This window comes from Sabethes cyaneus, chromosome 3, assembly GCF_943734655.1.
Source record: "Sabethes cyaneus chromosome 3, idSabCyanKW18_F2, whole genome shotgun sequence".
Taxonomy (NCBI): domain Eukaryota; kingdom Metazoa; phylum Arthropoda; class Insecta; order Diptera; family Culicidae; genus Sabethes; species Sabethes cyaneus.
This window is the reverse complement of record NC_071355.1, coordinates 64,207,590-64,231,908: the sequence shown is the minus strand read 5'-3', so window position 1 is coordinate 64,231,908 and position 24,319 is coordinate 64,207,590. Positions and strand designations below refer to the sequence as shown.

At 42.1% G+C, this 24,319-nt stretch overlaps 1 protein-coding gene across 1 annotated transcript in view; it reads right to left on the bottom strand.

The window, feature by feature from the left end:
- Window positions 1-5,422: 5,422 nt before the first annotated feature.
- The window catches only part of LOC128744070 (chitin synthase chs-2), a 35,568-nt gene continuing 16,671 nt past the window's right edge, over window positions 5,423-24,319 (bottom strand). Inside the window, exons 2-10 of the mRNA XM_053840834.1 lie at window positions 18,139-18,668; window positions 16,865-18,079; window positions 16,544-16,806; window positions 16,155-16,482; window positions 14,774-16,095; window positions 14,537-14,713; window positions 6,128-6,331; window positions 5,704-6,066; window positions 5,423-5,644 (exon numbers count right to left, since the gene is read on the bottom strand). Coding sequence (XP_053696809.1) covers window positions 5,423-5,644; window positions 5,704-6,066; window positions 6,128-6,331; window positions 14,537-14,713; window positions 14,774-16,095; window positions 16,155-16,482; window positions 16,544-16,806; window positions 16,865-18,079; window positions 18,139-18,668 — 4,624 coding nt within the window. The remainder of the gene's footprint in view (window positions 5,645-5,703; window positions 6,067-6,127; window positions 6,332-14,536; window positions 14,714-14,773; window positions 16,096-16,154; window positions 16,483-16,543; window positions 16,807-16,864; window positions 18,080-18,138; window positions 18,669-24,319) is intronic.

Here is a 24,319-nt window from a genome sequence, read left to right as displayed (position 1 = left end):
TCGCAGCATCGGATTTTCCGTTCTGTTTCAAAAGGCTACAGTTCCCGGTGAGACTTGCGTTTTTGATAACAGTCAATAAGTCACAGGGGCAATCTTTCAAACAATATGGAGTAGATTTGAGAATACCATGTTTTTCCTATGGTCAAGTTTATGTGGTATGCTCCAGGGTGGGCTCAGATAATAATTTGTACATTCTTGTTCTTGGTGGTGAAACTAAAAACATTGTATAAACAAACAAGTTTTGTCTTGAAGTTGGAAAAAGAAATGAATGGTTTGTTATTTCTTTTTAAAAACGAGTTGTATCCATAGTAGAATCACTGCTTCTTCTTCTATTTTTTATTAGCATAATATCAAGTACTCTAGATGCACCAACCTCGTGTTTTTTGTCTTAACCTTGAAATGAGGTCAGGCATATAATTAATTTTTATAACGGTATTTTTTTACAATTAACGGAGGGAACGGTAGAAGAAAGTAACGAAACACAGAGTCGACAGGATTCAACAGATTGGGATCAGGTGTGAAGGGAAGAGAGCGGAAAATGAGGTAAGGGAGGGTCATTAAAGCAATGCTTAAGAAGTTATTTACCGCAATCTTCTATCCAAGCTGGGGGATCCATGGATCGATCCAAGCTATAATTGAATCTTCCTCCATTCATCCTCCTAGGCCGTCGGTAGTGATGATCTTTTGAAAAACATCGGACTGGACAAAAGAGATTCCACAACCCCCTTATTAAGCGTGCGACATATTTCGAAATCGAAATTTCATCGTCCCACCAGTAAAACGAATTAGATTAAACTTCTCGTCCGGTGGTTTGACTACAGTAGACGGAGGAAGAGGCACAATTTGTATCTAAAAATAACTTTACTTTTATTACCCAAGCCGAGAAAGCGCCCTGATGATCCAGCATCCTATAGACCAATCTGTCTGCTAGATAGATTCGGAAAATCCTCCTAAATCCCCCTAAATAGGCTGACGAAATTTACGGAGAGCGCACACGGTCTGTCTAAGATGCAATTTGGTTTTCGGCAGGCAGGTCAACGGTCGATGCCATTCGTACTGTAGTGGAGAAGACTGAAAAATCGGCCAAACAGAAAAAAAACGGTGATCGATATTGCGCTGTGATAACGATCGTTGTCAAAAATGCCTTCAATAGCGCCAGCTGGGAAGCCATCGCCGCATCACAGCACAGAATGAGGGTCCCTGGCTACCTATGCAAGATCCTGAAGAGGTACTTCCAAAACAGAGTGCTAGTCAGGAGACTGCCAAAGGACCGAGATCGGTGGACATTACGGCTGGAGTTCCTCAAGGTTCCATCCTCGGACCGACCCTCTGGAACGAAATGTATAATGGTGTGCTAACGCTGAAGCTATCCAAACGGGCAATAATCGTAGGTTTTGCGGACGACATATTACTGTCGGTAGTAGGAGAGACGCTGGGGGAGCTTGGAATGCTGGCCACCGAGACGACTGGAATGATAGAAAATTGGTTGCAGGAAGTGAAGCTGGAGATAGCACATCACAAAACGGAAGTGCTGCTGGGCAGTAACTGCAAAGCGGTGCAGCGTGCGAAAATCACAATACGAGAGCATGCCATACTCTCAAAGCGAGCAGTGAAGCAGCTAGGGGTGATGATCGACGATCGGTTCGACTGTAACCACATGGACTGTGTCTGTGACAAAGCAATGAAGGCCATCAACGTAGTGGCTAGAATTACGCCAAACAGCTACGGACCTAGTAAACGTCGTCTTCTTGCTAATGTTTCCTTATCGATCCTCAGATACAGGGGTCCGGCATGGATTTCAGCGTGGAAAAATAAAAACGTAGCGAAGTTAAACAGCACATTCCGGCTTATGGTCGTGCGAGTCGCGAGTGCATACAGAACGGTATCACTCGAGGCATTATGCGTCATTGCCGGGATGATTTCTGTCAGTCAACCTTATTCTTGTTTTCGTCCGAATGATATTCGTTCGAAAGTTAAGCCGATTCGTATTCTTGTTTTCGTTCGAATCAATTCAAAAGTTCGAACGCCCCTTCCTTTTGTTCATTCGAATATGAAAATAGTGGATCCCGATTTGTTCGAAACAAACTATTCGTACGACTCATAGTGGTTGGAAACCTTAAAAACCTGGCCAAAACCTCCAAAATCGAAAGTTATCATTCATGACATATTCTGACATAATTACACGTAGAATAAGTCACTTTATCATATCAACTATCGATAATGTAGATTTGTGGCTTGGCGTACTGTTAAACGTCAGTGTATGAGAGACTCTTCGCTAGTGCGGCTTGCATTCGTTTTGTGGCTCTTGGCAATAACGCATGTGGTTCGTTATCGCATTATCAACTAACAATAAACCAAAATGGATAACGTATCTGAAGGTATGTAGTTCATTAGCGTTATATGGGAATTCAGTTTTTTTTCGTTATATACATACTTTAACAACGCTTAAAGTTTCCTTCACAAATGCTAGTTTTTTTCAATTAGCGCGCGCAATGAAATTGGCATTTACTTTTTGTGCCGCGAGGTGCCGTCGAATGTTATATGTTTTTGTGAGCGTCAGATTGTGACGGTTCGGAGAGTGTGTAGCTTTCTTGCAACTATTTGCAACTCCACGAGAAAATGGAGATTTAAGTGTTGACGCGCACTTGTAGGCGAAATCGGACGTGTGAGCTTTTGATGCTCCAAACAACCTGTGCTAGTTTTTAACATGTTTTTAGCTATTAGCCTGTTCTTTACAAATAAATCGTTGATGGTGCAGAGCAAAGCCTAGGGGATAACCGTCATTAAACACTACCCTTCTTTATCGACAGACTTTGCGAGTACAGTACAATTACGGGGCTAGTTCAACGATCCTACTGACTCTAACAGCATCTGATCGTTCTTAATGTGACAGATTATTAATAATAACTCTTACGATTCATTTTATAGCTTCTGTAAATTAACGAATGGATGAGGGTAACTGGCAGCAGGGTCTCCAAAAGGAGAAATTAAGGCAGATGGGCCACATTATTATTTGCCGAATTAAGTGAACGCTCAGAAAACGGTTGAAACGTGGAAATTATAGATACAAACATGCATAAGCATTCAAACTTGCTTATTGATCGCTCGACACCAGGGTTGGGCAATTCTAATGACGAAAATACTGCAAGACGTATTATTGAACATTGGAAAGTGTCCGCACAAATTCTGGAGCTTGGGAATCGCGCAACATGAATATAAAGCATCAAGGAAATATACGAGTGAGAAGATAATGGAACATATTTTTCGAAGAATGATTTCTTGCAATCGCGTTGTTGCGCTACACAACATTGAATGACACTGACAGCGATAAAATCGGCGACGGTGATGAAAGTAGCAGCGATGATCACTCCGATTAATATTATTTTTTAAAGTAATGTTGCATAACCTAATAGAATATAGAATTTTACGATTTTAATAGGGTAAATAAGGCGATTTTAAATTGAAGTTGTTTTTAATTCAATTTTGTTTCTTGAAAAAGGGACCAAAAAACGTGCTGAGCCAGATATAAACTAAAAAGGACTAAAAGATACAAAAGTGGTTCTCCATATTGGTCAGCCATTTTGAGTTTTATTGTTGAGCTCAACGACCTGAAAGTCACCTTTAGGTTAAATTTACATCAAAAACTTGAAAATTTAACAAAAAAGGCCGCCATTTTGGGTCAACCATTTTGAATTTCACATTTTCAATGCCATTTTTGAAATCAGCAGCCCGAAAAACATGGAATCTCATCATCTTGAGGTTTTGGCCAAGAATTTTAAATTTCCGACCACTGTGCGACTGCAGCATACGGCCGTAAACAAGAATAAAGGTGAGTATCACTCCCGAGGAGGATAGAGAGTGCTACACGAGAAAGGAAACTAGAGGAGTTCGAAGGCTAGCTCGAGTGGAGTCCTTGGCTTAATGGCAAGAGGAATGGGATATGGCGTTAAACGGTAGATAGAAGCATAGGCTCATACCGGTGCTGTTGTCGACCTGGCTAAATAGAAAACATGGGGAAGTTAACTTTTACCTAACGCAGTTTCTATCAGGGCGCGGTTGCTTCAGGAAATACCTGCATCGGTTCGGACACTTAGCAACACCTGTCTTTCGAGAATGCGAATAAGGAGAAGAAATATCCGTCCATGTGGCATTCGAATGTCCAGGATTTGCCGCTGTGCGGAGTGAGATGCCTCCTCTGACCGTGGAGAACATTGTGGGTGAAATGTTTCGGGAAGAGAGCATTTAGAATGCTGTCAGCAGCGTGTTGGTAAGGTTATGGTGCAGGTGCAACGATTGTGTCATTTGCTGACAGTTGAGTCACTAACTTCTTAGCGGTTGACTCAGTAGAGTTACGCGACAAAATCATGTCGCTTGTGACTTACATAATACCAAAAGTAGACCAGTCGAGCAAAGCGACTCTCGATGTGACTTACAAATAGTGATATCGGGCACTAGCGCCAGATAGAAACAGATACTCGGGAATGTAGGTGCAGGTGGATCAGATACACCTTAAGGGAAGAAGTGAACGTAAGCTGCAAGGAGTCACTCAATTGAAATCCTCAGGGACAGCAAAGAAGAGACAGGCCCAGAAGTTCATGGTGGAGTAGCCTAACCTAGGAGATCTAGCGAATGGTTGAAAGGATAAAGACGGACTTTCTTTCGGTCACACATTTAAACTCTTAAACTGTTTCGTAAAATGTATAGTAAGTCTATTAAGTTCTTCCACTTTTTTGTGTGTATCGTTCAAGATTTACAATGAGGCGCAAGTAATAGATACCTTAACACTTCGTTTTATAATTCGTTCTATAAGAAAAACCTTTTACATACAAAACATAGTGTAAAAAAGTCACTGAAAGTCAAGCTTGAAAGATATTTACAATCATTCCAGGTTTAGCTGCTGCCGTTTACGTCCGAATAATGTGAAGTAGTTTGTTGGGGCCTAAATCTTACTTTTGTTTTACAGTTAAATTCGAAATCAATTTTTTTAACACACGTGCTATCCATTGAGAATGTAGAGTATAGTTTCATATTGTTTGACTTCATATTTAAAACTGAATTCTTTATGTCATTAGTGCTATATGTAGTTATCTACTGAGTATTTTCTTGCTCAATTTCATCGTGCATGGGTTGCTTAAGTCAGCTGGCAGTTTTTAGTTTATACAGCAGATTCGTCTTGTTCTGATAGTTGGATACGGTTGGAAATTATTACTATTTCGTAGGACAAAAAAAAATATATCGGCAGTAATCATATTGCTTGGAGTATTCGTTGTTAAATTAAACTATAAATTATCTCATATTGGTCTTATCCAGAATGAGCAACGGCATTACCTCGCTTCGACCGCGAGACTTATTTGCCAGAAGCATGCTGCAGTGCTTGCGTTTCTAGAGAGGTCAGTAAGCACAGATATGAGCCACGGTTTTGTCACAGCCGTCCGTTGTTGTTGCTCCACGTGACCTGATTGCGGGGTTGCAATCTGAGCGAGTTGCGGTCATCATCCTCGATAACGGGTTCGTAGGCTTGATTTACCTGCCCCGTAACCCCGTAGATGTCTCCTCCTGGACCACCATTTACGTTGAAAATATCCTTCACGCTCACACCAGCATTGGAGATTCGTGTCGGACGTGCTGGAGCATTGTTGTTAGTCTAAAAAAAATAAATTTTATAACAAACTGAGGTATTCACCTTTCCGGTTCAAAACTTACCACGTTAACACCGCTAATTCCGTACTCGTTATTAGCTCCCAGAGTTTGCATTTGCGATTTGCGCCTCTCAGCCATCACGGAATTTTTGCGAACCTCCAGGGCTCGTATCGTTTCGCGACGCATCGTCATTCGACGCGTCAGGATCGGAGTGCCGGTGTTATTTTCGTCGGCGGTCAGCTTGAGGAAACGTTTCTTGAACGCTACATCGAGCGTCCCGATTTGCCGTCGCGGTTGTCGTGCTTTTTCCAGATTCTGAATCGTGCGTCTTCTAGCTATCCTATCCGGTCCACTACCGGAGTCGTTATCGTAGTCCCCGTCTATACCTTGGAGCCTTTGAAGATTCTTCACAATCTCCACCGCGTGCTGGTCGAGTAATAACATCGTTAATCGGGAAACAGTTAAGTTAACAATAGGGGAATCTTACCTTATCTATAAGAGCATCTTGCGAAAGCTCCTCCGGCTTCTTATTGCAGCCCCAATTCAGTTCGGTTGAGGCCAGAATGTGCGACAGGGTTCCAAAACGATGGAACAACATGGCGGTGAACTGAATTACCAGGATCAAAGCGAAAAAGAACACGAACACCAACCCGATCGGTTCCAGTTGTAGATATTCTTTCGAGATGTGTACCTACACACGAACAAGCCAATGTATGGAATGCGATTAGTTCTGATTGCGGATAACATTTGCTTTGATGACATAATGTTAGTCAATTTTAGCACATCTTTTGGTCAAGATTTGGCCATTTTGCTTGCGAAGCGCAAGTAAGGGAGCATGTTAGTTGGTCACATGGATTTTTTACGTTAAAAATTGTGTGATGTGATACGATGGAGCATTATTAGTTACATGGCAGTGATCTAAGATGAACTTTGGAAATGGGGGCTTGGAACATCACAGGGGTTCTGGAGGGTTTGTCCATTAACAGATTTAAATTTAACACCGGTCAGTAGGGGTTTGGTTAATAGTCGCACAATGTCTGGGTCCAAACACGCATGCACTGAACATTTCACCGATTTTATTTGCAAATAGCAGAGGGTTACTCCTGGTGGCTAGGTTGTACTGTCAGCATTTCGAAACTGGTCATGCTTCTTGTTTTTCTCTCTCGCTAGAGTTTTGCACCCAGAAGCCATGCGGTTAAGCAGGTGTAGACATGCATCCTCCATAATTTTTGCTTTTAATATTTTCCACATCACTATTTATCCGAGAAAGTTCGATTTGTACATGTTATATGAAGTTGATCTATCTTTAAATTAGAATACTTTGTTTAAAACTGCTAGAAAATAGTAGATGTACATATAAGTTTGTATGCCTGTTTGCTTATAAGCTAGCGAATAAATGAAAGAATAGTGAACTTTTGTGTAGAACTTTGATGATTTGTCTTCAAATTAACAATTTGAGAGGGAGTAACTAACCAGTAGGTCACATCACTCTTAGACGTAAAATATCAATTAATCTACGTTTTACACGTACTAACGAAACTTCATATAATTTTATCTGAAACTAAGAGTTGTCAGAAGAAACTGACTCCGTCGGGTACAAGTATCGATATCTAGTCGTGTTTAGAGGAAGAAAATGTACATTTCATAATGAATAGACGGATTTAAAATGTAAGCAGCCTAGTATCAAATAGCGTTGGCTTGAAAGGGAAAATCTTGAATACTTTTTTCTTTGAAATTCTTGTTTTGAAAATCTTAAATATTTCTTATTTTTCGGAATCATCATTGTGTGCAAAAACAGTTGAGTATTCCAAACGATCTAATCAAAGTGCATTCTTATTGAAAATTTTGCTTCGCATTTTTTCTCTCTAGTGCGCTAATTAATTTTTAAAGTTTAATAACTCCATGATCGCGCATCGTCATATATAAAAAAGAAAGATAAAATTTATTTACTATTCGTATGAATTATTTCTTTTGTGAACTGATGTGAACTGTGAATTGAATTTAAAGTCCCGCAAGGCTGTAACCTGCGCCCGGTATTCTTTTCGCGTTTTGTTTGGGACGGTGAAGGTAATCTACGCCTGATGAAAAGCGTGGCCTAGGAGGATAGGCTTACAAATCAATGCGTCGAAAACCAAATATATGGTAGGTAGAGACTTCAAAGGTTGTTAGGCTGTTAGAGTCAATAGGATCGTAGCACTAACCCCGCACTGTCCTGTATTCTAACAGCTGGTTGCGAAGTCTGTCGTATACAAACAGAAGGTCAAATTTCGATAACGGAATTAGCATCCAGGCTTTGCTTGCTTGCTTTGCTAGAGACTTCAAAGGTAAACGCGTTCAAAGTTTGCTGCTGCTGTGTAGTTTAAAGCTATCAATCATTCGAAATCATTTCATCTCTCTGGCTGTTTGTAACATTTATGTAATCTGATTAGAGTCAAATGTAGCTTAAGAAATTCTTAATCGTTTGCTGTTATTAATTTATTTTTTTAATTTTAGATTTAACACCGACCAGTTCGTATATTTGAGATCTCTGATCACCGTCGACAATTATACGAGTAAGGAGATCCAACGACGCATTCAAGCTGGAAATCGAGCTTACTTTTCCCTTCGCAAGTCGCTTCGATCAAGGAGCATACGCCGCCTTCACCAAGCTGACGATGTACAAAACGCTAATTAGACCGGTAGTCCTCTACGGAATTGAAACGGTAACTTTGCTTACGGAAGACATACGTGCACTTGCCGTATTTGACGGAATGGTGATGGGGACTATTTTTGACGGAATACAAACGGGGAGCAGAGAGTGGCGGAGGTTTTGAAAATTCATGCTGTGCTATGCATGAAATGCACTCTCGTGTGAAGAAGAGTTTGCAGTTTTTATCACAACTCTCCAATATATTTTAAGTACCGCAGGGTTGTAATTTAAGATCATTGCTTGTCACGCTATTCGTCAATGATCTAAAGTTGCTGTTTCCAGATGGCTGATCGAAGAACGGTACACATGCCGTCACACTACCTAATATGATTGGAGATACTTCATATTATGTTGAACTTCAGCGGCTAGTGGATGTTTCTGGAAATATCACGATCACCAACATTTCAATGTTTTTGAAGAGAACAGATTTGGCTGCAAAGTCGTCCGGTACCCTTGCAAGTTTCCACGTGTCCATCCCATGATAGGCTCCCGACTTTCGTCCGGTGCACGATGGGAATTACGCCAAGTAGTGTTTGCTGCTTTCAATTGATACGCCAGCGCCACTTTCCACCTTTCTTGTACTTCGTCAAAAATAGCTTGCAACACTTTTCGATAAGTTCGCGTATAACTTCTGTAAACAAAATTAAGTCTCAAGTTCGTAAAAGCCTACCGGTTCGAATAGTGTTTTTTACATCATCAGCTTTGTGTAAATCGAAACGTCTTGCGGAGGGAAAACTAGGGACTTGCGTGTGTCTACACGTTCAACGAATTGGCAACGAGTAGCCTACGACCAAGCGCAATGGAGACAAGTTCGTCATACAGCTGCTAATGGAGTAGAAGCAGGAAGATTTCAAAGTGTTCAAATATCTAGATCCAGCTGCGATCGTATCCTGGAAGTTAGTTTGGACACGTATGTCTACACATTTTTGTGACCAAATATGCTCAGAATTTACACAAAGAGTGCAATAAACACAAAATGGTGATGTAGGGAACGAGGAGGGAAACCTTATCACAGACGACGCGCGGCGGTCGACAGGTGGATGCAGTTCTTCGATGGCATCTCAATGGCGATACAACAAAAGGAGGTGGAACGAAAGGTAACCCAGAAATACCTACAAACGATACCAGTGTCTCAGCTCCCGATCTCGAAGAGATCCACGGAGAAGCCGTACACCTGAAAACTAATTAAGCCGCCGAAAAGGATCGACCAGTAGCAATGGTATTTCATTGGATAATTTTCAGGCTTTGCGAAGAGGCGAAACTACTGGAAGAGTGGATGGAAGGTGTGGTTTGTCCCATCTACAAAAAGAACGATTGGCCCAGTTGCTACACTCAAAAAAATCGACACGTCGCATCCACGTGAAAAATCATGTAAACTTCTTTACAGCAACTTACATGAAGTTCATGCCCTAGTTAATGGAAAAGTTGATAAATTTTACCGCGATCGCACGTAAACTGGTTAGTATGAGTGCGAGTTACCAATAATTCACGTGAATGTTACATGAAAAGTGTGATGGATGAGAAGTACCTATGTTTTCACGTAAACTTGACGTGCCGATTTTTTTGAGTGTATAATTACCGCGGTATTGCGCTGATCAACGCAGCCTACAAGGTCGTGTTACATCTTCTATCCCTAGTAGCGGATTTTATGGGAGACCGTGTAGCTACTGAACAAATTTTCACATTCCGATATCTCCGGATGTCCGGAATACAGTATTTCTGACAAAAATTTTTTTAGGTCGTTTCCGGAAAAATATGGGTGACTTTTAGAAAATCATCAATAGAAATAGAAAATCAAAATGGATTTCATAAAAAAATACTGTAAAAAATAAAAATCATTTCTACACTGAAAAAAAAATTCGATTTTTCTTAAAGCCTATCTCGGAAATTGATGAATTTTCTTTTGAAGATAGGTAATTATATGTCCTACAATTCTTTCATACGTCACAAAATGGGCATATTTAAGGGAAAAAATTTTTGACGTAGGACTACGTCTTTGTTTACTATACTGGGACTGGGTAGCACTTTATGAAAACGAAAATAGAAGTGTAACGTTTGAATGAAAGATTTTAAATGCTAATAACTACTAAACTACTGAACGAAACTGCACAATTTATATGTCGTTGGATAGATAAAATGACCAGAAATTTTTTAAGGGGGGCGTAAGAGGGGGGCTGCTACAAATGAAACACAAATTTACTCAAAACTCAAGAACTAATCATGCAAATGGAACCAAATTTGGCATGTAGGCGTTTCAGAAGGCAGGATTAATTTTCTACGGTGTACTAAGACCTCTTCTCCTTCTAAGAGGGGGGCCCCCGTACAAATGAAAACAAATTTCCTCAAAACTCTAGAACTAATCAAGCAAATGGAACCAAATTTGGAATATAGGGGTTTCAGAAGACAAGAATTTTTTCTTTGGTAAATTAAGACCACTCCCCTCTTTAGGAGGGGGCCCCCATACCAATAATATTCAAATTTCCTCATAACTCGAAAACTATTCGAGCAAAGGGAACCAAAATTAGCTTGTGGGGGTTTTTTGAGGTAAGATGTTTTTCTATGGCGTACTGAGACCCCTTTTTCTTCTAAGAAGGGGGGCTCCCATACAAATGAAATACAAATTTCGTCATAACTCTAGAACTAATTAAGCAAGTGAAACCAAATTTGGCATGTGGGGGTTTTGGAAAGCAGGAATTTTTTCTATGGTATAATGAGACCCATCCGTCTTTTAACAGGGGGGAAGGAATTTTTCTATAATGTAATAGAACCTTTGCTTTCTTTAAGAAGAGGAGATCCCAAACAAATGAAATACAAATTTCTTCATAACTCGCGAACTAAACAAGCAAATGGCACCAAATTTGGCTTGTGGGGTTTTTTGGAGACACGAATTTATTTTGAATTTATTTATTTTATGATGCTTTGAGACCCCTTACCCCTGTGGTAGGAGGATAATTCATTACCATTTCAACCTTTATAATGCACACAAGTGATTTTTAAAAGAAATTCTATGCCTCAAAGGTTGCAGGCATTGTAGTTATGAACCCCCGTCCACGTATTTTCAAAGTCACCATTGCATTAAATTAAGAATTCAATCTGAATATTTTGCGCTTCTCTTTTAAACATTCACTTAAACAATGGCACTCACAGATTCTTATTAGCATACATATGCCAGAAATGCAGTTTACATTAGTCTTTTATCTGATGATCTGATATAGTCCTACGTCACCCTTTCGTACAACCCTTAGGGTTGTATACCTTGCAGTTTTTCTAACAAAAACCTTTTTTCCCGGAAAGGCCTTGAAAAAGTATTTATTTGAAAAAAACTTAAATATGCCCATTTGGCAATGTACGAGAGATTTGTAGGCCATATAATTATCTACCATAAAAAAACTTCACTAATCTTCGAGATGAGCTTTTTTGGAAAATAGCATTTTAGTTTTTAAAATGCTTTTTGTTCAGTGTAGAAATGATTTTTATTTTTTTCAGTATTTTTTTTATGAAAAATCAAACAATTTTGTAAAAGTCACTCATAGTTAATATTTTTGTAGGTGCTATAGGGTAACCAACGTATTTTGGACCCCCTCAGCAGCTGTACATAATTTGGACACTTACAGCAAAATCAAATGCAAGTGTCCAAATTTTGTACAGCTGCTGATGGGGTCCAAAATAGGTTGGTTACCCTAATTTTCGAAAATACTGAAATACCTTTTTCCGGAAAAAGTTTTTGTTTTTCCTTAAATATGCCCATTTTGCGATGCATGGAAGAATTGTAGGTCATATAATTATTTATCTCCAAAAAAATTTCATCAATTTCTAAGTTTTTAAAATGCTTTTTAGAAGAAATGTAGAAATTAATTTTTATTTTTTTAGTATTTTTTATGAAAATTCAGAAGATTTTCTAAAAGTTACCCAGAGATCATTTTTGTAGGTCCTATACTTTTCGCGTTATATTATTTATAATAAAAAAATTAAGCCCTTTCCAAAAGTTAGTCTAGACCAATTTTCGGAAAACTAAGTATGCAAAGTTGTTTATTGACATCAACTCTTTGCACACAAAAAGAGTCATTGAAATCTGAGAGGGTGCTGCCAACCCCATAGACGAGTTGGCGTGAAATCCGTCTATAATCAAAAAAAAAAAAAAAAATAAATAAATGCAGCACAAGTAGTCAACTCCTAGCCTTCGCAGATGATCTTGATGCTATTACTAGAAACATTGTGACGGCGGAGGCAAGCTACGCCTGAATAAAAATGGAAGCTAGGGGGATTTAGCTGAAAATTAATGAGTTGAAAACCAAATATATGATAGGAAGAGGCTCTAGAGAACATAACCATGGGCTTCAGGGAGTACTTGGAGAATTTCCGATCGTTCACCTGGGGAAAATTCAGAGACTACAATCGGTCGACCATGTCACAGGGATGCCGGATGACTGTGTAGTGAAATGTGATCTTTTCAAGAACCCCACTGGACCCAGAAATAGAGAGACCTAACGTGCTAGATGACTTGACTAGCCCGGTAAGAGCCCTCGACTCAAAGCTGCTAAAAGAGGAAGAAGTTTCGAAGAAGTTTGCATTGCAATGGAGGCGCTCGGAGTATTTTATCCCCTGCAAGCAGGCTTCATTCTAGGATGTTTCCTTAATAGATTCTCATTTGACTGCAGCGCCTCAACGAAACAGAGCTCGAAAAAGTAGTGTAAAGGGCAATTGTACAGTGCTAATTATTATCTACATTATTGTTGAGCGGGGATCAGTCGCGGCGTAGTGGTCAGCATTCACGTCTCTCACGCCGAGGACTTGGGTTCAAATCCCAACCCCGCAGAAGCCACGAATGACATAAGCTGTTAAAGTGACTAAAATTATTGTTGAAGAAAGTATAGTTCTATCTTTTGTATTTACGGCGCTATATGCGATTGCGATTGCTACCCCGTTGATAGCCAAATGAGCGCTCTTCCATTTTCACCATTTTCCGCACACTTTCTGAGCGACTACCTAATAGAAGGGTACGGCGGTGCTGTAACGGTCTATTGAGTTTACATTAAGTTTCAGCCAGGAGGTAGGTATGCGTCTCAGCGTCCCCAATTCTGGGCACACCAGTGAAGACAACTGACTCCAACAGTACCTCCCAGCCTGTGATTGAAAATACGATGACTAGCATTTTAGCATTTCCCCTTAAAACTCTAATCCCTGTTCACAAAATAAAATACCTCAGTAATACTTAAATGATAACAACATTTATAACTAATTAGAGTGGTTTTCCAATTTAATCTATCTCGAAAACATGCGCCTAAATACGCTAAAACTTTTGTAAAAGGCATACCAAGTTAGGACCACCAGTTAGCCACCTTTTTTTGTTGTTGTTGCAGGGATGCAGTTAGCGTGGGGGTGTTTGCTAGGACACAGACACATAGAACAGAGAGAACCTTAGAAGAGTACCTCTGAAAGATGCTTTAGTTTAGGGGTGAAGTTACATTAGAAATAAACAGAACACATTTATACCAGTGTAAGGCTTTTTGTTTTGTGGGGGAGGGTTTTGTGAAATTGTGAAATCACAATTGAGATTAGCAAAAAGTGGAAACATTATTAATAGGTGTGTGTAAAGAAACAATAAAAAGAAAACTTCAATTGTAGCAAACCTCGGCCGTGACCTCGTCATAGGTAATGTTGGTCTTTACGCCCAACGGCCAGATTATGTGCAATTTATCTTTGTTCAGTTGCAGCAAAAATACGATCAGTACGAACAGTGCGTTGAACATGAAGAAGGCAAACACCGATTTGTTTCGCAACTCGATCAGGTCTGTGGCAATGCGCGCCTGTTGTTGATGTGCGCGGTTGTTGAGCACGGTTGATGCACGGATTTCGGTTGTTGCGCGCATTATATTGGTAGTCAACGTTCAGGTCAGTGATTTTTTTTCGAAAAAAATTTTGCAGGGTGTTGTAGGCCGAAACAGTTTAAGAGCGGGATTTTGTTTTTTTTTTACAGATGCGATTTCGCAGTCCAAATTTTTGGTTATATTGGTGTGGTAAAGAGAAAAAGAAGAAAAAAAGAGAAAAAAAACAGTTTAATGACTGTCGGAACAGGAGACACTCGAAGCGGGTATAGTCGTCCATTTTACGCTGCACTTGAAGAGGTTGATGAAGGCTCTGAGCGAGAGCGTGGGCGTGGGCAGACGATTATGACCGGAACGCTTTCGAGTGCCTCCCGTGTGTTACCTCTTGAGTAGCTTCGTCATAGGTTATATTGGTTTTGACACCCAGCGGCCATTTGACGTGGATGTTATCCTTGTTCAACTGAAGCAAAAATACGATCAAAACGAACAGAGCATTGATCATGATAAATCCGAAAACGGATGAATCACGGAGCTCTTTCAGATCGTGTGCTATACGTGCCTGTGGAAAGAATAGAACTTGGAATTTGTGTTGTTATGAGGATGTTGGTAAATCGTGTACCTGTTCTTCCTTGTTTTGATCGATCGGGTACAGATACTGATCGATTAGATCCTTCCAAAACTGGATCTCGGTGCTGGAGATAAAATCAACTTCGCCTTTCTTCAGATCCGGATCCTCGATCCAGTACGGGTTCGTTAGGAAGTCTCGTTCGTTTCTCTGCAGCGTGGAGGTTTCCGAATCGGATTCATCCTCGTCCTCGGTATCTTCCGCCACTGATCCCAAGTGGTGGTCCTTCGATCCAGCTGAGGCAGTGCGCTTTCGTGTGTGATGAGCATGTGGATCGACGTGCTTTTCTAGAACGTCGATCTTTTTTGTGATTGAATCCAGTGCGTCAGCAATGTGAATCAGTTGGGCTTTTTCATCAGTGGTTTTTCCGTGAGTGCAAAGCAGACATCGGAACAGTCCCGCAATGGAGAGTTCGATAGAACCCTCTTCGTCGGAGTTAGAATCTGCTCCACCCTGTAGGAAACCGAGAAGCGATTTTTGCTTGGCTCGTTTGGAAGCCTCTTCGGCTTCTTTTTTCTCTTGTTCCATTTCCTTTTTGGTCTTTTTCGCCACTACTTCTCGAGTACCCCAGGAAACGACATTCAAATTAATGATGGAGTACAAAATCAACAACAAGTACATGGATGGAATCGAAAGAAGGTAGATCAATCCGGATGCGATACACCAGAACTCCTGCGGATGAAGACATGCTGCTATAAAGAATGACCCTGTCATTGCTATCAAGAAAATTGCCGATGGACTTCCGATGCCGTCCTCGCCCAACTGTAAGGCTGTACCGACGATGACGGCCATCATGATCAGTGCGTACATTGTTGATAATATTTGTGCCAGAAGTAATTGTATGTTCGATTTACACGTGAAGCAAACCAACATGAACAGCAGGATGGGTATAATGTTGTAGTAGAACGAGGTCCAGTTGTCAATTTTGAACGCAGCCACGAAAGCTCCCACCAACATAAGAAAGATCGTACCGGGACCAAGAATGGTACCACCCATCAACATCATTTGGTAGAAAATGTACAGCAGCGAAATATTGTCGTTGATTTTGATCGTACGTTTATAGTCCATCAGGAGGTCCATAATATTTGCGATTGTGGACGGTACCCAGCGACGACGTTGGTTGTAGAATTCGTTGAAACCTTCCGGACAGTGAGTGTAGGCATCGGAGGCAGCTGAATACTCGACACGGTAGCCTCGCTGCAGCAGCAGTGTACACAACCATCGATCCTCTCCCTGATCGTACTGTACGTAGTGGCGTGCTTCATCCGATCGGGTCGTATATTTACGCATCACGTTGTCGTCCATGAGACCTTTGCCTGTGAAAAGTATAATTTTATTAGTTTCCTGTTTTAGTTCAAAGTTGTCATATGCTTACCTCTGAAGAGTGAGAAACATCCCGGGCTACAAAGTACACAACCGATCATATGCTCCGTTGCTTTCTGCAGCCAATGACCGATGGCGTACTCGAACTTTTGATACCATACCATCGGTCCTGAACCTACTGGATGAATACGACCACAGGCTGCTCCCAGATTCTTGTTTTTCTTCATCAGATCCACCAGCAGTGTTACGGCACTAGGATTGAAATCAATATCTCCGTCCAGAGTAAGCAGATACGTATTCTCAGCCATAACATCCTTACGATCGACGGATATTGGTAGTTCCATTAGTCGATGTCCGAGAAGATAGTACATGTACATAACCTGTCGTAGCATAATAACCATGAAATTACAGTTAAAGTTATCAAAAGTCATTCACACAAACCTGTGACCAGCGCTTACGATGTCGGATGCGATCCTTATCCTTTAGATGAGCAATCAATTTAGTCTTACCCGGTAAGGTCCAAACCAGTCGACCTCCGTAGGGGGTAGGATACTTTTTCGGCGGTCGCAGTCGTATGTTGGTTTGATGAACCTCGGAAGCAGCTTCATCGATGGTATCAACAAGAATTTTCACGAAACGATTACACTGAATATCATCGTCGCTGTGATCGGAAATTTCAAAGGCGTCATCGAAGAAGATGTGTGCTAATTGGAAAACCAATTGTAGTTATTCACATAAAATTTAGAACTTAGAAGAACTTACTTTCAAACTCGTAATAATCCGGATCGACGATGCGCAGGTACTTTTGGGCAACCCGTCTGGCGCACTGATCTTCATCCATCCGCATGATAGACTTCAGGAACACCATCATCTCTTCTTTCGTCTCGTGCCATAGGGTGGCACAAGCGTAGATCCGGGTGATGTGATCAGAAGATTTTACGCTGGGCCTAGGCAGAGCCGAACCATCTGTGTGAACCGAAATCGTCTCATAGTATTCATCACCTTTTTCCTTTTCGATCTCCGCCAGGTCCTCCGTTTTGACGTCGGCCTGATCATCCCGCCGTCTGTTCATGGCCATCGATTGATCGATCAACAGAGCATTGTACATCGGTGTAACGAACAATTTCTCCGTGTTGGCCAGACGTTCACATTTTGGTGTCCATATGTGAAGCGTTATCCACGTTTGTGACAGGAGCCACAAAAGCCAGGCCCAAGCCATTTGACGGTTGGCAAAATCGCTCAACCGAAACACCGGAGGACTTTCAAAGAATAAGTAATCCGGAATCGAGCCATGGAAAAAGCACGGATCATCATTACGTATGCCACAGGCAGCAATCAATAGAGAGATGGCCACAGGAATGGTTAGATTCACCGGGAAAGCATAACTGAAACCTTGAATCAAGATCTTACAGGCAAACTTGCCGAAAACGTAGCAGAAGTAGGCACCAAGAATTTGAATGATCAGTACATAAGTGACCGTATTATAGGACGCATCAATGTCAACGGTATCGCCTACTTGAGATGCTTCTAGAAGATCCGGAAGAGCTTGACTGAACGCAACAGTAACCTCTTCAACCACGATTTTATGAGGACCAAAACCTATTCCGAACAAAGAGAACAAGTTGGCCACTTCGTCCCCTCGTATGAAAAGAACAACCAAAACGAAACAGAAGAACAAAATAATTTTCCACAGCGACAGGAACATGTACGTGAAGTAGCGCGTTTGCTTCAGATCTTCCTTAACACGACCCATCGATCGGATAAAGCCAAACGGGCTTTGCGCTGATACGTAGTTTTCCCACCACCCACAAGACGTTAGCAAAGCGGTGATCGGTATCAGCCACAGTACTGCCCTGTTTTCCAGCAACGGCCAAACCACAAAGCCGGTAATCTGCGCCGCAATCGCTGCTAAATCCACGATAGTTTTCACGGCACGCTTTCCTTCCTTGTTGGTCCGCGAAAACAAACCGAGCATTCCTGCAAAATAGAAGATAATTAAAGATAATTTTCCATTATATTCAACTTGCACCACTAACCGGGTATCACGCAAAGGCAGTTGGTCAGCATGGCCCCTTTCACCGAGTCGACTTCCGGCAAGACGACGAAAAACAGCAACACCAGCCCAACCGTGTGGAACGATTCCATCAGAAACACCAGCAAAAAGTGCGACTTCTGGGGCATCTTCATCGATTTGAAGAAACAGATCCTGGTCGATCGGATGAAGGCACCGATCTCCGGCACGGCAAAAGCGATCATCAGCGCCCACATCCACGCTATCCGTTCCTCCTCGGGCAGCGTTACCACGAACTGTTTGTCCCGGGCTAGGTCCCGGTTGCAGTAGGTTATCTTACGATTACGTCGCAACTGCGAGGACATAAATAGGACACAGCCTTTCGCGATCACCCCTCCCGCCAGCACGATGACGAACGTCAACAGGTACGCGAAGATTTTCAGGATTTTGATCGTCAGCTCCAGGCAGGCCTGGTCGGCCATCGAGCCGGTGTCCTCCTTGATCGGAGGATCCCGGAAGACGTCCCATCCTTTGGTTTCCTGTACGGTGCGTTGGCTGAAAAGAGAAAGAAATGGAGCGTTTTGAGAATGGTTTTCTAAAATTAGACTTTTTAATAAGTAGGAGAGCTAGGTTGTGTCCATGATGTTGACAGAATGCCTGATTTGAAGGCATCAACAAGTGGCCAAAAGGATACGCATTCGAAACTGGCCTATTTTTAAATGAAGCTTTATAGAAACGGCAATTTTTCCTTTCGTTAATATTGCCGCTAATCACGATCTAGCAACATTGTTGAACACAATTTCATGATTTATGAAAGCGATCTCCAGTGGCTCAGTGGCCGACCATGGAACTGACGGCGTTGTCCATGATTTCGTAGATGGAATCAAGGAAAATAAAGCCACTGGCAACAGTTGAACGCATCTCACTCGAAACTAATCGATCGATCGGTTGTTGTTGAAAAACCAAGATCGTTGGTTGTGTATAATCATAAATATAGGGCCCTATTCTCACAGTCACTTCACCTCACCTCACTTCTTTCACTTTCCTGTCCCCTCACCTAAAGTCACCTCACCTTACAGGCCCCATTTGTTTTGTACAGTCACCCAGGTGACTGTGAGGAAAAAATTTAGGTGAGGTGACTGAGAGAATAGGGCCCATAATCATAAATATAATCATCATAAATATAAGAGGCTTATGTCTGTCGCCAAAACGAGGTGCGCGATATGTATTTTCGTGGTAATAATCGCCCACATTAAGCAAAGGCTCAAACCAATCATAGCAGATTACATTCAAGACGAGCAAAAGTAACGTAGTTGCACTTCATAGAGTTACATAGCGTTAGCGTTACATAGCGTACCTCCAATTTGCTCTCAATTAGACGCGAGGCGACGCGCGGGGGTTACAGCTTGTAATTCTATATTCTTCTTCCTGACTACGTGGTCGCCTGAGTATGTGACAGCGACTTCGGTCGTGGAACTCACGAAAACATAACGCGCTGTTTTAGCGCACTCTCCGAGCACGAAGAGTAAAGAAATGCGTTGCCGCGAAAGTAATATCGCGTGCAGTTCATTGTCAGCATAGATGAATTGAATGGGAGGCAGCGTTTACACGGGCTGCAGATGAGCTGCTACTCAATAGCTTTTATACAACTTTTATAACCACCTCCAAACACGATTAGGACCCACAAAAGATTCTATCGATAAATTAAACAAGACAGGAGTCTACAAAATTTCATGTAGTCACTGTGATTAGATTTATATCGGACAATCAAAAAGAAATTTTGGAATCCGATTCAAGGAACTACAGGAGAATGAATTTTACCACTTCAAATCCAAAGTAGCCGAGCACATTTTCGTAGAAGAACATCCTTAATGAAATGGAAACATTAACCTTCTCCGCCCTGTCAATAATATTTGGAAGCTGGATGTTGCCCAATCTCAGGTTTTTCTTATATCGGTATTTAAAATACCTGTTTCGCAATGGTCACGTAACGAAACACGTCTTCAAATCGTACGCGAGCTCCAATGACAGTGATCGCACCGCCTGCCTCGGTGGATGCAGATCAATTCCTTTTCACTAATCACAACTCCTTCCTGTGACAATTGTGGATGATGCAGTGGATTCCTCGGTCTCTAGTGGCAGCAAATGGCGGACTAACATTCCTTTACCTCCTAAATTGACCTGCATGGGCGTGGCCAGCTTTGCTATTGATCATCACAAAGAATTAGATCACCAGAAAGCTTATCTAGATCATTCGCGGGCAACTCACGGGCGGTCAAACTAGGCTATGCTATGCTATGCTAATCATGATGTCTGATTAAAGTAATTCAACGTTACTTGCAAAATACCCATGATGCATGGGCCAGTACCAGGTTGGCACCATGCAACCAGGAGCAACCAAGTGCTAGATAGGCTCCCGTGCTACCGCGGTTCAAATCTCAATTCTGTTAGATGTCACAAAAATGTCTCGAGTCTTGATCGCCCACGTCTCGTGCACCTAGTAAATTACCGGTCTCAATAACGTTTTGGACATGATGCATTCAGTACAGCGGTGAAGCTCACTGGACGTAAACCCTAAGATTTGTGTCTTGTGAAGTCCGTAGTAAGCACAACATTCGGCAAGAAAATGTCTGTAGATTCAACTGCTGCAATCGTTACCCGGCGTCAACAACGACCTGAGATAAACAAATTCGCCTAGCACCTTGACCTCAGTGTCATCGATTACAATACTAGTGCCTGTGCGAGCTCTATCGCGCTCGGATCCTTTTGCTAACAGGTACTTGGTTTTTAATGTTGTTAGCGAAGCAGACCAATTAACTGGATTATTCTCTGCATATAAAGTCTTAAACCTCCTAGCGCGATATTAAATAGAAGGCAGGCATTGCCATCGCTATAGCTGAGAATTGTGATCATTTCCATTTCAACTTGTGGCCCTTTTTACATACTGGGTATTTTACACCCTCCTTCCAGTCCTTTGGTGGCTGTTCTGCTTCCTAAATCCCAGCCTATCTGGGTCCATCTTGAGAAGCTACGCTGCCGTGCCATCTTTACCAGTTTCTTGTTGTTCTGTTGATCACTTTCCATATAACGGGAGTCAGTACCGTGGACTCCCGTTCGTTTGACCATTTTTAATCTGAACACTTTTTAATATGAACCTCGCTGGTTTGCACGACGTGCAAATTAAAAATGGTTCAAATGTCATTCTCAACATGACATCATTTCTTTATGCAGACAATGCACATAAACACGATTTGTTTGTACTGACCTAGCGTGTTTAATCGGTTTCACATTTCGTTTTCCTAACGATTAAGATAGAAATTCGATCGGAAAATGCAATATTCGCACTTGCTACTGCCAACTAAAACAAACCACCAAAACAATAACAAAGAGCAGGGCGGCCAGTTCACACAGGTTTCAGCATATTTCGGGTTACCAGTTGTTCAAATTAAAAAGTAACCCCGTTAGTTTGCATGAGGAATCGTTCAAACGAACGGGGGTCCACTGTATATCTCTATCATCCGCCGTACTAACGCAGCCATTTAGCCATTTCCCCTGCACTCGTGGTATACTACCTCTGTGCCATTCACATTGGCGCAGCTAGAGGGGGGACCAGACATCGTCCAGAAATTTTCACCATTGGAATTGGAAAACCGGAAGAAATTCAGTGTATATGTTCCCAAAAACATTTCGCTCCTTATTTTTCCGCACAAAAACCAGAGCTTGTAGCTTTGTAGTTGCGATATTACACACCGAAACCAGACATAATAGGCACGAGGAAGGGAAGCAGTTCTTCGATGAACACCTCAAAGGCGAAGTTGCAGAAGAAGGCGGAACGAAAGTTAACGAAAGAGTGCCCTTGGTAGATAGTAATGTCCCAGCATTCCTCATGGACCCAGCGATGGAAGATAGTAATTTCCAAGGTTTGGAAGAAGGAAAGGCTACTGGAGAAACTGCACCACCTACAAAGTGCTCTCCCAGTTCCTATTACGTCGGCTGTCATATGGCACGTGGTTTCGTAGGGAATTACCGGGCAAGTTTCATGGGGCTCGCGCAACTGCGAACCATATTTTTACCATCGGACAGATCTTGCAGATATGTCGGCGATATGACATGCCCTCGACCACGAATCACATCCCAAGTAACAATAAGAGTTTTATTACGCTCTTATGATGGTTTTTATAACCAAAATTCGCCATAAATACAATTACAAGAGTATTCTAAAACTAGAAATGTGACTTGAGATATTTATTGATTTCAAAGCAGCATTAGTATGCTGCTGTATAGTTACAGTCGATCGAGACCAGCTATAGCAGAGAATGCACAAACATCGGATAAACTGACGCGGCTGCTCAGAGCTACATTGGATCGAGTGATGTGTCTCATGCCCATCTCGAGGACACTCTCGAATCCCTTCGAGACCCAGCTAGGGTTGAGACAAGGTGACTGCTAGTCCTGCTTGCTGTTTAACATCGCTTTTGAGGGGGTAATCCGGGTAATCGTAAGGATGTCAGATGACAATGAGATGAAAATAGTACTCTTAAATAATCCCACCGGCTTCAGGAACCGGGGGGTTTAACGCGCAGGAAGGTTCGACCAGGTCGAAAGTGATTTGCGACTTCTGAAACGATTACGAAAGTGGCGACGAGTGGTCAAAAATCGAGTTTAATGGAAACAACTGCCTAAAACAGCCACCCCGGATCTATGCCGCAGACGACAACGCAAATATATTTTTTGCGTTTGATAGTTTTCCGCTGAATATTCTTATTTATCTTTACATCGACGGAACGACTCGGCGATATAAAATATTCATGCTGAGAAAATTATTTTTATGTAGATCGATATTTTCATCTCTGTGAAATTTTTTTTCGCAAGACACCCCCTGGGCCCCTCCCAGGCAAATTTACTAATTGCGACAATGGCCATTCTGGTGCTCCTTGTAGTGCTGCTTCCACCTTCTTTCAATGACTTATGGAAAATTATGGAAATTCCTTCATCTTTAACCCGAGACGTTTCGGCTTCCGGCACAAAGCCTGATTCATTTCCTCATATCCCCTTTCTTTCATGCGGTTTTACCTATTCCAGAGAAACTAGTCTATTCCGCTTCACGTTTTGACGGATCAAATTGTCCCCCTAGTAATGTCCTAGCACCTGGCCTCCAAGAAGTCAAACGAGAAATCGGGCTGCTGAAAACCAATAATGCCGCTGGGAAGGACCGCCTACCGGCAGAACTTTATAAAGATGGCGGAGAAACGCTAGCAAAGGCTCTACACTGGGTTATTTTGAGGATTTGGGAGGAGAAAAGCTACCGGAGGAATGGATGGAAGGAGTGGTTTGTCCCATCTACAAAAAGGGTGATCGGCTAGACTGCTGCAACTATCGCGGTATTACGCTGGTAAACGCCGCCTGCAAGGTACTCTTCCAGATCCTGTTACGCCGGTTGTCACCGATAGCACAAGGTTTCGTAGGGAATTATCAGGCGGGTTTCATGGGGGCTCGCGCAACTACGGACCAAATTTTACACTTTCCGGCAGATCTTGCAGAAATATCGGGAGTACAACATGCCCACGCATCTTTATTGATTTCAAAGCAGCATACTATACATTCGAACGAGACAAGCTATGGCAGATAATGTACGAACTCGGTTTTCCGGACAAACTGACGTGACTGATCAGAGCTACATTGGCTCGAATGATGTGATTCGAACGCATCTCTGAGACGTTCTCGAGTCCCTTCGAGACGCGGCGAGGGTTGAGACAAGGTGACGGTTTATCCTGCATGCTGTTCAACATCGCTCTAGAGGGGGTGATCCGACATCGAAACGAGAGGCACGATTTTTACCAAGGGTAGCCAATTTCTAGGCTTCGCAGATGACTTCGATATCATAGCCAGGAACTTTGCGACGGCGGAGGCAATCTACGTCAGACTGAAAGCGGAGTCTAGGAGAATTGGGCTAAAAATAAATGCGCCGAAGATCAAATACATGAAAGGAAGAGGCTCAAAGGAAACAAACGCGAGCCTCCCACGGACGGTAACCGTTGACGGCGACGAACTGGAAGTGGTAGAGGAATTCGTGTATTTGGGATCGCTAGAGACCGCGTACAACAACACTAGCAAGCAGATCCCGCGGCGCCTCCAAGCGGGAAATCGGACCTACTTTGCCCTTCGTAAAACGCTACGATCAGGAAACGCGGAAAAAACTGATTAGA